Below are 12,001 nucleotides of genomic sequence, written 5' to 3' on the forward strand. Positions count from 1 at the left end.
AGATGAGATCTTTACCTCAAGAAAACTTACTTTTTAATTTATTTCAGAAAGTGATAGCAAGGGAAGACATTTTTCTCATAAAGCACGTTGGGAAAGTGGTAGAATGCTTTTGTGTGTGTTGCCACCTGTGTTAATGTTTTCCATGTTAAAATCTGAATTCATCTCTGGCAGAACTCCTAACTTTTCCTCTTCCTTCGAAGAGTACTGAAATGTTCTAGAAGAAGGATAGGACAATTTAGGATTAACTGCATCCTTGATTTATTAGCCTCACGGGAGACAAGATTTAGATTTCTGAAACCGCTCATGTTAGCCTTAGGTTCATTCAGCAAGGCTGAGTGGAGTTCAGACTCAGTGCCAGTGAGCACATGACCCTCCTCTCAGTTCCTTGGGACATTTCTGATTTCTCATGTGGACCCAGGACGGAATGTCTTGACTGTTGCAAATATAATCAAGTTCTGCATCACAGCTCATTACATAAGAAACAGTGCCTAGCTTTCCTTCACTATTTCCATGATTGTTTCTACTCAGGTGGACAAAGTGCTTAGCCCAAGACGTGAGTGTGAAACACTATTCAGTTTTTGTCTTAGCCTGCCTTCCAATTAGCGGGGGATCCTTCATGAATCACTGACTAAAACAGGGTTCTGCTGAAGGCCAGAAGGGCATCATAGCTTCTATATCAGGAAGTTATACTAGAGCGTTCTTAATTAACCCAGAAAGTGATGTGCTGTTTCATCTTCTTCACTGTTCAGATGAGACAGCTCTCGCTTAGGAAAGGTAGGCTCCATAAGCCTATTCTCATATACGGTTTTGCTGGTTTTGTATTTTATATCAGTCATTCTTTTCGGTCTTTGTTCACTTTCAGTATTTGCTTACAAGTTTTTGTTTCTCTATATCTTGCTGAGCTACCGAGAGGTTTTGCCCCTGGGGCACAGCTGAAGATTAAGGGGGAAATCTTCATCACAATTGCAAGGGTTCAGGCTTCCCTGGTGGCGCAGTGGTTAAGAATCCGCCTGCCAAGTCAGGGGACACGGGTTCGAGCCCTGGTCCGGGAAGATCCCACATGTCGCGGAGCAACTAAGCCTGTGCGCCACAACTACTGAGCCCGCGCACCTAGAGCCCGTGCTCCGCAACAAGAGAAGCCACTGCAATGAGAAGCCCATGCACCACAATGAAGAGAGCCCCCGCCTGCCGTAACTAGAGAAAGCCCGCACGCAGCAACGAAGACCCAATGCAGCCAAAAATAAATTAATTAAGAAAAAAAAAATTGCAAGGGTTCAACAATCCATCGTATAAACAAGTGCCTCCCTCTTCATGTAAGCACAAGGACTTATCACAAGCCATTGACCCCTCTGTCAAGTAGGCTGTCTACATTCAAGGTGACTTCTGTTACCAGTAAGGAATTAATAACCAAAACAGGTATGCTTTCATCACTGCCAGGAGTCGTCAGCTCTGTAGCCATTCCTCAGGATACACCGAGTGCAAAGGGAGCGTGAAAAGCAGGAATATTATGAGACAAATAAGGGTTGAGGAATTATTTTCTATATAAGAGAATGATTATTTCTTTTTCTTATGAAACGATGAACTCCGCACCCAAGTTTCATCTGATAGATTATTCAATATTATTATTAAAAAGGGTGGAAAGAGTCCTGTCTCTGATCTTCCTAAACTCTCTAATGGGCTTTATTGAAAAATAATTCCCCTGATTTGGTGCAGGCTGACCTGTGGCGAGTAAGTTCCAGGTGTCATGAGACCATGCAATTCCCGTGGAGTTTGTTTATTAGGCAGTACTCTTTGGGCATGAACGGGGAGGATCTCTGCTCTGGGTGGGATGGCTCTTGAATGGCCATCCATTGTGAGAATACACAGGTCCCCAACTTACGATGGTGCGAAAGCAGTAAGCACTCAGTAGAAACCATACTTTGAATTTTTGAATTTTGGTCTTTTCCCAGGCGAGCGATATGCAGTACCATCCTCTCTCCTGATGCTGGGCAGCGGTGGCAAATCACAGCTCCCCGTCAGCCCGCCATCACGAGGGGAACAACCACTACACTTACAACCACTCTGGACCGACACAGCCGTTCTGTTTTTCACTTCCAGGACAGTATTCAATAAATTACATCAGATATTCAACACTTTATTATAAAATAAGCTTTGTGTTAGATGATTTTGCCCATCTATAGTTTAATGTGAGTGTTCTGAGCATGTTTAGGGTGGGCTAGGCTAAGCTATGATGTTCAAGGTTAGGTGTGTAATTGTGTTTTCGACTTACTGTATTTTCAATTTATGATGGGTTTATCGGACGAAGTATTCTTGATACTTTTCTGGAAAAAGGGCCATCTGTTCCTTGATCCGGACTTGGTGCTTCTGAGTGCCAGTGGGCACTCACGCTCCCCTTTGGTTTCTTCTTGAGGAGTTTCCTCCTTTGATGCTGATCCAGTTTAATATCAAAACCAAAACACATGTCCCCACGAGGACCCTGTGAAGCGGGAGCTGCTCTCGAGCAGTAGATGCAGTTGAAGGAGTAGCCAATGGACCTGGCAGTTGAGTGGCCACTCTGCTTGGAAGCTTTCTGTTTTGATGAGCTTCCTCGGTGTGTCTGGTGCCTGGCTGACTTAGTGTGTGAAACTGCAGCAACTTGTGTTTAGATCATGGAGAGTGTCCTACCGAATAACTAGTTGGAAAGCAGATGGGCACAGCCTGCCAGGTCGTACTTCTGAAATAGCTGCTCTTAAATGGTACCATTTAAAATATTGATTTTCTGAAGCATGTTTATCATTTATGAGGTGGGGTAGTGGAATCCCTGACACTGTAGTGAAATCCTCACTGGCCTTCATTGCATCCTCGTTTCCCGCTGTTCATAATCACACTCGTATCGACCCTTCCCCGCCCCTTCTGTGCAGAGCACTGGTGTTTTTCTGTGAACACACCACGTCTTTTTTCCAAGAGTGTTTGGAACACTCTGCCCTGTTTTTACTTATCAGACTCCATCCCGCAGGCAGGAATTGCCTGATTGTGTGGCTAATAGAACAAATGGTGTTTACATGTATCAGGTGATGTGAATGTGAGCTTTAGAAGGACTCTTTCTTGTTTTTCCCTTTTCTTTTCTTTTCCTTTTTTTTTTTTTGTGGTGTCACACAGCTCTAGTTTCATATTTTCTCTTAAATAAAGGTCAGAGTACATAGTCCATGAATTTTGGAATTTTTAGTCTTTTTAATTGAGGTATAATTAACCTGTAACATTAGTTTCAGGTGTGCAGCGTAATGATTTGATATCAGCATCTACTGTGAAATGATCATCACAGTAAGTTTAGTTAACATTCATCACCACATTTTTTTTTTTTTTAGATTCCAAATATAAGTGAGATCATACAGTATTTGTCTTTCTCTGTCTGACTTATTTCACTTAGCATGATGCCCTCAAGGTCCATCCATGCTGTTTCAAATGGCAGGATTTCCTCTTTTTATGTCCAAATAATATTCCATTGTATATATATATACACCACACTTTCTATATCCACTCATTCACTGATGAACACTTAGGTGGTTTTCACATCTTGGCTATTGTAAATAATGCTGAGATACATATATATATATATATATATATATATATACATATTTTTTTAATTGCCATCTTTTAAGGTTTTTCAGCATGCGAGAGAGGCATTGGTCTCTCGACATGTGACAAAGCCCTGCGTCATTCAGTTACCCCAGACCTCAACCCTGGAGCTCCCTCCAGGCCCTTCCTTCTTTCCTACCACACTGTCCATTACTTGATGCCTTTATGTTTGTCCTTTCCTCCTCTTCCTGTTCCTACCGCTGTAGTTCAGGCCTTCATCATGGACTGTTAAAATATTCTCCCCCTTCTAGGGTTCTCTTAAAAATACTACTTTGATGGGAATTCCCTGGCGGTCCAGTTGTTAGGACTCGGTGCTTTCACTGCCAAGGGCCCGGGTTCAATCCCTGGGTGGGGAACTAAGATCCCACAAGCCATGTGGCCAAAAGAAAAAAAATTACTACTTTGAATGTTACTCTGCAGCTTCAGAACTTTGTATTGTATCATTCCCCCACCTCCACCCCTACCACCACTGCCTGGAAGGTTAAGTCCAAACCCCAGAGCATGGATTTCTGGCACTCTGTGACTTGGCCTCTACTATCCTGCCCAAACATTGCTCTGGAAAATCCGTTCTTGTTCAGGATTAAATCATTCAGCTAATATTTACCCAACTCTTGTTTTGTGCTTTGTGCTTTCTGTACTTAGAGGATCTAAGCAGTAAGAGAGACGTGCCCCTACAGAGCCTGCAGCTCAGTGAGACATGCAGAAGTGTGTAGAGGCAGTTGTCATCGAGTGTGGTGGGTAGGTGCTGTGCCAGGGCATGTATAGGATGCTCTAGACTGCTTAGGAAGGACACTGAACCCAAAGGTAGAGGTGGTCAGGGAAAGCCTCCCAGAAATGCTGGGTCAGGTGAGACCTGAAAGCTCAATAGGAGTTAGCCAGGCTAAGGTTTGGGGTTGGACTGTACTGGTATTGCCTGCCAGAGGAGGAGTATTTGCATCTAGCTGGGGCCTGGCATCTGGTAGGTGCTGAATAAATGTCAGATGAATGGAAGTGAAGGCCGGGGGGCGGTGAAAGAGATGATGGAGAGTGTAAGGAATTGAAACGTCCAAGACGGCTGAGCTCCTCAGGAGTGGCAGAAGGTGAAGCTGGGAGGAAGTCAGGTCAGGGCATTGTATGGCGTGGAGAGGAGTCGGTACCGTATCTGGAGAGAAATAGGGAACTTACAGTGAATTTTTTCCCATGGGCGCAGTTTGATCAGGTTTGCATTTTGGAAAGGCCCCTCTGGCTACAGGGTGGAAGATGCATTGGAGACCAGGGTGATCCTGGCCTGTGGAGACCAGTTAGCTGCTTGCAGTATGAAAGTGGAAGCGGGGTAGAGAGAAAAATTGAGATGATGTAATCATTAGGACTAGGCGATTGATTGAATGTGAGGAATGGATGGAGAGTCAAGAGTGATACTTAGGTCTATGGTTTGGGCAACTAGTGCCATCAGTCGAGATGGAGGAAACAGAATGCCATTCACCTTCCATACCATGATCATTGTGCTTTTGTCCCTTTGCTGAATCTGTCAGCTTCTTCGAGGTCTCTCTTCACCACTCCAGTTTGCGATGATCCGCAAAATTTCTAGCCTCGTCTGTGTCATCTCCTCATTCAGCCCTTGGCAAGTGCTTTCTCTTTAGCTTACCTTTCTTTGTGTATTTCCACCTCCCTTATGATACGGCACAGTCCCCGAGAGCACAGTCTGTGTCTTGTGTGCCCACCTCCGGGATGATTTCTGGCTTAGCTTCATTACAGCCTCTCTGCACATATCTGTGGGTAGTGATGGTCCTTGTTGAGAACTTTAAAAGCTCATCAGATATGAGGTTTAGCTAGCTTCTCTTACTGTCCTGGAAATCTTTGGTTCTAAGATGCTATCTTTTAGGAAAAAAGGAAAGAAAAAAAAATGGAGCCTCTGTCTCTCTACTAAGCATTCAAATCCTAGTGGTGATCATTTTGTGATTATAGGAATATTGAAACACTATGCTGTGCGCCAGGAACTAACATAGTGTTGTAGGTTGATTATGCTTTAAAAACAAACAAACGCGTAGAAAAAGAGATCAGATTTGTGATTACTAGAGGCAGGGATGGTGGGAGGGAGAATAGGATAAAAGCAGTCAAAAGATACAGACTTCCTTGTAAGATAAGTAAGTACTAGGGGTGTAATGTACAACACGATAAATATAATTAATGCTGCTGTATATTATATATGAAAGTTGTTAAGAGAATAACTCCTGAGAGTTCTCATCACAGGAAAAAATGTCTTTTTCTTTTTCTTTTATTTTGTATCTATATGAGATGATGGATGGTCACTAAACTTACTGTGGTAAACATTTCATGATGTATGTAAGTCAACTCATTATGCTGTATACCTTAAACTTACACAATGCTGTATGTCAATTCTATTTTAATAAAACTGGAAGGAAAACATTTTTTTAAAAATAAAAGTTCAAATCCTAAAAGACTTCTCTCTTTCCGTCTCTCCTTACCTCAAACTTTTACCGAGATCTTAATTCACGCTGGATACTCTACTAGGGCCTTGAAATGTAAAAGAAGAATAAGGCATAGTTTTTTTCTGCCAATTAGCTGAGTAAGTGACCTGTTGTATCATCTCTCTGTCCAAATTTCAATCCAGACTCAGGGCAAGGGAGGGAAGAAAGTCATCCAGACCGATGAGTGGAGGAATGGCCCCATCGAAGAACGCCTTGCATACGCTCTTGTGAAGGTGAGTGTGGTCTGGAGGCTGGGGCTCGTCCTGGGGGCTGATGATGTGGCTGGAGGGGAGGTGCTGCAGCAGCTGACAAAGAAGTTTCCCTGGACCACCCTGGGTGATTTTGCCCTCCACGCCCCGCCCCACCACCTCCAGCACCTTTGGTAGTATCTAGACATACTTTTGGTTGTCCCAACTGGGGGTGGAAGCTTTTACTGGCATCCAGTGGCCAGGGATGCTGCTGAACTGACCATCCTACAATGCACAGGATAGGCCTGCACCACAGAGAATTATTCAGTCCAAACTGTCAGAAATGCCGAGGTTGAGAAATGCTGTCCGAGACCAAGTTGCTGTCGTTTGGTCAACAAGCGAATCCTGGCTCTTCTGCTATAATTGGAATTTAAAGGCCAGATAAATAATCTCTTGGCTTCAGTTTTCTCATTTGTGAGTCTGGAAAATTTCAGAGTTTTTTTTTTTTTTTTTAATTTATTTATTTGTTTTGGCTGTGTTGGGTCCTTTGTTGCTGCGTGCGGGCTTTCTGTAGTTGCGGCGAGCGGGGGCTACTCTTGGTTGCGGTGCGCGGGCTTCTCATTGCGGTGGCTTCTCGTTGCGTAGCACGGGCACTAGGCGCGCGGGCTTCAGTAGTTGTGACACGCGGGCTTCAGTAGTTGTGGCATGCGGGCTTCAGTAGTGTGGCACGTGGGCTCAGTAGTTGTGGCTCACAGGCTCTAGAGCGCGGGCTCAGTAGTTATGGCGCATGGGCTTAGTTGCTTTGCGGCATGTGGGATCTTCCCGGACCAGGGCTTGAACCCATGTCCCCTGCATTGGCAGGCGGATTCTTAACCACTGCGCCACCAGGGAGGCCCCAGAGTTCTTTTTTTGCCTCTAGGATTTAACTTTTAATTTCTTGGACCTTTTGAGATTCACCTACTTCAGGTTGTGGAACTAGTCAGCCACCTCTAAGGATCCTTGAACTGGGGATGCTGGAGGATTAGGGCCTGAGCAGTGAAGGCAGGACAAGTCAGTAAAAGCTTCATGGACTGAACTTCGTCTAAGTGTCCTGCCCATTGTCATTCCTCCCCCCACCCAGCCCTGTAACATTACAGTGAGAAAACATACTGTTTTCACAGGAGATATTTGTTAATATATAACCTGTTAAACCACTAGGAAAAAAAGTGTATTTTATTATGAATTTGAACTTCACTTATTAGTACTCCTTCTGTCACTAATTTTTCACTTTTACTCAATATTTACTTTATATCAATAAAGACAGCTAAGCACTTTACACTGGTTATCTCGTTTAATCCTCAGAATAACCACATGAGGTTGGTACTGTGTGATATATTAATCAAGGAAACTGAGGCTTAATGAATTATCTAAAGTAGTGATAGGAGCCAGGGTTTGAACCCATGCAGTCTGATTCCAAACCCCATAATCTTAAGTATTTCCATGATTTATTCTTTGTTGGCTATTTGAACTTAAGCCAATTTTTTCTGTGATATTTTTCCTATTTTTTTTTGTGTGTGTGTAGGGCATTGAAAAATACATTATTGAGGATACTGAGGAAGCCAGATTAAACCAGGAAAAATATCCCCGACCTCTGAATATCATTGAAGGGCCACTGATGAATGGCATGAAAATTGTTGGTGATCTTTTTGGAGCTGGAAAAATGTTTCTACCTCAGGTTGGCAAATGGCGGTGGGGGGGGGGGGAATTTTCCCAATTGAAAGAAAAAGCCTTTATCTTTTAATGCATAGTAAGTTTGGGTATATTTCTCAGGTTTTAATTTTGACAAGAGCTCAGGGGCATTGAGATGTGATTCTGGTCATTCTTTCTCTAAATTCATTTTTAGGAGTAGTCTGGAAAAGTCCATCTAGGCTGGTGTGGAGGTTAGAGGTCATCTGGATATTCCCAGCATTCTAGTCTTCATGTTCTGGGCTTCTGTATCACTTCTTACCCTAACACCTGTCTCTCCTCCACCCCCAAATTAAAATAAAACCCAAGTTATACAGAGTGCATTAAGTCAGATAGAGAAAAACAAATACCGTATATTAATGCATGTATGTGGAACCTAGAAAAATGGTACAGATGAACCGGTTTGCAAGGCAGAAATAGAGATACAGATGTAGAGAACAAACGTGTGGACACCAAGGGGGGAAAGTGGCGGGTTGGTGGTGGTGGTGGTGTGATGAGTTGGGAGATTGGGATTGACATGTATACACTAATATGTATAAAATGGATAAGTAATGAGAACCTGCTGTATAAAAATTAATTAAATTAAAAAAAAAACCCCAAGATTAATGTAAAATTATCATATTAAGGTTTGATTTGACCAGGCAGTGCTCATCCTTAAGGATGAATATTTTGAAAAGGTCATTACCATTTTAAATAGTGATATACATTAATGATATATTTCAAGTAAACCCAGTACTCTTACTCTTATTTTGACTTACAGCAGCTACTGACCACATCAGTTAACAAGTCTTGTTGAACCTTCTGGGTTCAGGTCTGTGAGGCATACAAAAAATGAAAAGTCCCTGTTCTTTTTTTTTTTTTTCTTACTTAACTTTTTAAAAAATTTAAAGTATAGTTGATTTTTTAAAAACTCATTCTACATTTAATTATTCATTGCCCATTTCCCCTGTCTCCTTCATAGCATTCATCTTTTCTTATAGCTTTATTGTTTTATAATTAATATACAATAAACTGCACGTATTTAAAGGATGCAGTTTGATAAGCTTTAACATGTCTGCACCTGTGAAACCATAACCACACTCAAAATAAGGAGCATTCAGTTGTCCTGTCTTAGTCTCCCCCCGTCTGGGGCAGTTCCGCAGTCTTTATTTTTCATGATGTTGACTTATTATTTTAACTTTTTATTTGCAAGTTAACTTTAGACTTACAGACAGGTTGCAGATGTAGTTTAAAGTGTCCATGTATCCCTCACTCAACTTCTTCCCCTAATGTTAACATTTTCACTTGATCATAGTACAGTTATCAGAACCAGGAAATTAACATTGGTATAGTACTGTTAACGAAAGACCTTATTCAAATTTCACCAGTGTTTCCGCTGCTGTTCTCTTTGTGTTCCACAACCCCACATTGCTTTTATCCTGCCTTTTCTAACAGTTCCTGAGTCTTTCCTTGTGACCTTGACTTTTGAAGAGTATAGTACAGTTTGATAATGGTAGCCTGTCCCTCAGTTTGAATTTGTCTGATGTTTTCTCATTTTTGGCAAGAATAACACAGTATAATGCTGTGCCCTTCTCGGTGGATCATATCAGGAGGCCCATCATGTTGCTGTGTCTCATTACTGGTGAGGTTAACTTTGATCATTTGGTTAATGGTGCCTGCTATGTTTCTCCACTGTAAATTGACTTGTGGGGAGAAACTTTGAGACTATGCAAATATCCTGTTTCTCATCCTACTTCTACTCATGAATTTTAGCATACGTTGATGAATTTTATAAAAGGCCCTGTTCTTTTTTGTCTATTTAATAAATTTGACATGTTATGTTTTGTAAATTTAAAGTACACAGTGATACATTTATATATTGTAATATGATTGCCATTGAAGTAATTTTTATCACACTGTATCATTATAGTACAATATTATTGTCTATATTCATTATACTGTGTTAGATCTCTATGACTTATTTACTTGTTACAAGTTTGTACCCTTAAATACCATCAGTCTTATCTTCCCATCCCCTATCTTTTGGTAACCACCATTTTACTCTCTGTTTTGTTTTGTGTTTTCTTTCCTGTTTGCCTTTTTCAGGTTCCGCATGTAAGTGATATCATACAGTACTTATCTATCTCTATCTGATTTATCTTGCTTAGTATAATGTACTCGAGGTCCATCTATGTTTTTTGCACATGGCAGGATATCCTCTTTTATCATGGCTGAATAATATTCCATTGTATATATGTACCACATCTTTTTTATCCATTCATCTGTTGATGGGTGTTTGGGTTGTTTCCATATCTTGGCTACTATAAATCATGCTGTGATAAACATGGATGTGCAAATATCTTATCGAAATCCTGATTTCATATCCTTTGGGTTTACACCCAAAAGTGGAGTTGCTGGATCGTGTGGTAGATCTATTTTTAATTTTTTAAAGAACCTCCATATTGTTTTCCATATAGTTGGACTAATTTACATTCCCACCAGCAGTGCATAAGAGTTCCCTTTTCACCACATCCTCACCAGCACCTGTTGTTTCTTATCTTGGTGATGGCCATTCTAACAGGTGTGAGGTGATATCTCAGTGTGGTTTTGATTAGCATTTCCCTGATGATTAGTGGTGTTGAGCATCTTTTCATGTGCCTACTGGACATTTCGATATCTTCTTTGGAAAAATGTCTTTTTAGTTCTTCTGCCCACTTTTTAATCGGAGTATTTGGTTTTTTGTTATGAAGTTGTGTTAGTTCTTTATATATTTTGGATATTAATCGCTTATCCAATATATGTTTGCAAAATTCTTCTCCAATTCTGTAAGCTTTAAAAGGTCCTTTTTTGCATAAGCCTTAATTGTAAGTGAATTGGAACACTGGGGATTGAGAAGAGAAGGCTGACAAGGGGCTCTGGGAGGAGAAGCTTGACACCTGAAGGATGTATAGAACATGGAGATGTGACGGAGGGCCCTCTAGGCAGAGAAAAAATAACGTGCAGAAGTTCAGAGGACAGAAACTGCAACATTTGGTTTCCAGCCTTGTTTTCCTTCTGCTCTACCTCATTCATTGACTTTCCTCACGGGGATCTCCTTCCTTACCCCACCCACTGTCATAAGTGGACTCCAGGGTGACTGACCTGAGGACAAAGCATGCAGAATAATTTGTGCTAAAATTTCACAAGTGGCCAGTAGCAATCATCCAGGTGTTCTGGTAAATATGCCTGACTCTGTGTATTTACCCCAGGTTATAAAGTCAGCTCGGGTCATGAAGAAGGCCGTGGGTCACCTTATTCCCTTCATGGAAAAAGAGAGAGAAGAAACCAAAGTGCTTACTGGCACGATAGAAGACAAGGTGAGTCATTTTGTCCGAGCCTGGGGGCCCTGTGGGGATCGGCTCTGCACACTCTTACTGGGGTGTGGGTAGGGACCTAAGCCATCAGGCTTGGCTGTGTTTGTCATTGAAGATGAAAGGGAGAAATGATCCAGCTCTTTTACCAAATATCAGAATACCCTGGGATTTTTCCCATAAATGTGGCTTCATGAAATTTTTAATAGGAACATAATTTTTCAAACAAAGCCCATGATTTCAAGACAAAAGCAGTTTGTTCATTCATCTACTGACTATTTACAAAGCTCCTACTACGTGCCAGGTACTGTGTTCGATACTGTAGCTAAAAAAGATTGGTCCCTACCCTTGAGATGCTGTTTAGTTTTGGAAAACCTCTTAACCTCTTAACTGAATATTTCCTGTGTGCTGGTCATGTTCTTGTCACCACTTCTGGATTCAGTTCCATTCTTGCTGGCTGTACCACCACAGTAAATCATTAAGCCTTTGACCTTGTTTAGCCCCATGTGAAGCTCAGGCAGCTTTGGCCCCTAGGATTCTGAATTCTAAAATCGATCTGAGTTTGTGAATGGCTCTTGCATAGTGTTTATAAAAATCCCATTTGCCTTGTGTGCCTTTTTCTTTTCTTTTTCTCTTTTCTTCTTTTCTTCTTGTCTCCCTTCCTTCCTTCCTTCCT

The 12,001-nt window shown here is 41.6% G+C and overlaps 1 protein-coding gene across 9 annotated transcripts in view; it reads left to right on the forward strand.

The window, feature by feature from the left end:
- MTR (5-methyltetrahydrofolate-homocysteine methyltransferase) overlaps positions 1–12,001 on the forward strand; it is a 125,783-nt gene that overhangs the window by 62,024 nt on the left and 51,758 nt on the right. For all 9 annotated transcript variants that reach the window (XR_009498093.1, XM_059900971.1, XM_059900967.1 and 6 more), the window contains 3 exons: positions 6,227–6,316; positions 7,833–7,985; positions 11,224–11,331. Coding sequence is in view for 8 of the 9 variants with exons in the window: in XM_059900971.1 (XP_059756954.1) it covers positions 6,227–6,316; positions 7,833–7,985; positions 11,224–11,331 (351 nt within the window). In the remaining variant the exon portion in view is untranslated. The remainder of the gene's footprint in view (positions 1–6,226; positions 6,317–7,832; positions 7,986–11,223; positions 11,332–12,001) is intronic.

This window comes from Balaenoptera ricei, chromosome 16 (genome assembly GCF_028023285.1).
Source record: "Balaenoptera ricei isolate mBalRic1 chromosome 16, mBalRic1.hap2, whole genome shotgun sequence".
Classification (NCBI taxonomy): domain Eukaryota; kingdom Metazoa; phylum Chordata; class Mammalia; order Artiodactyla; family Balaenopteridae; genus Balaenoptera; species Balaenoptera ricei.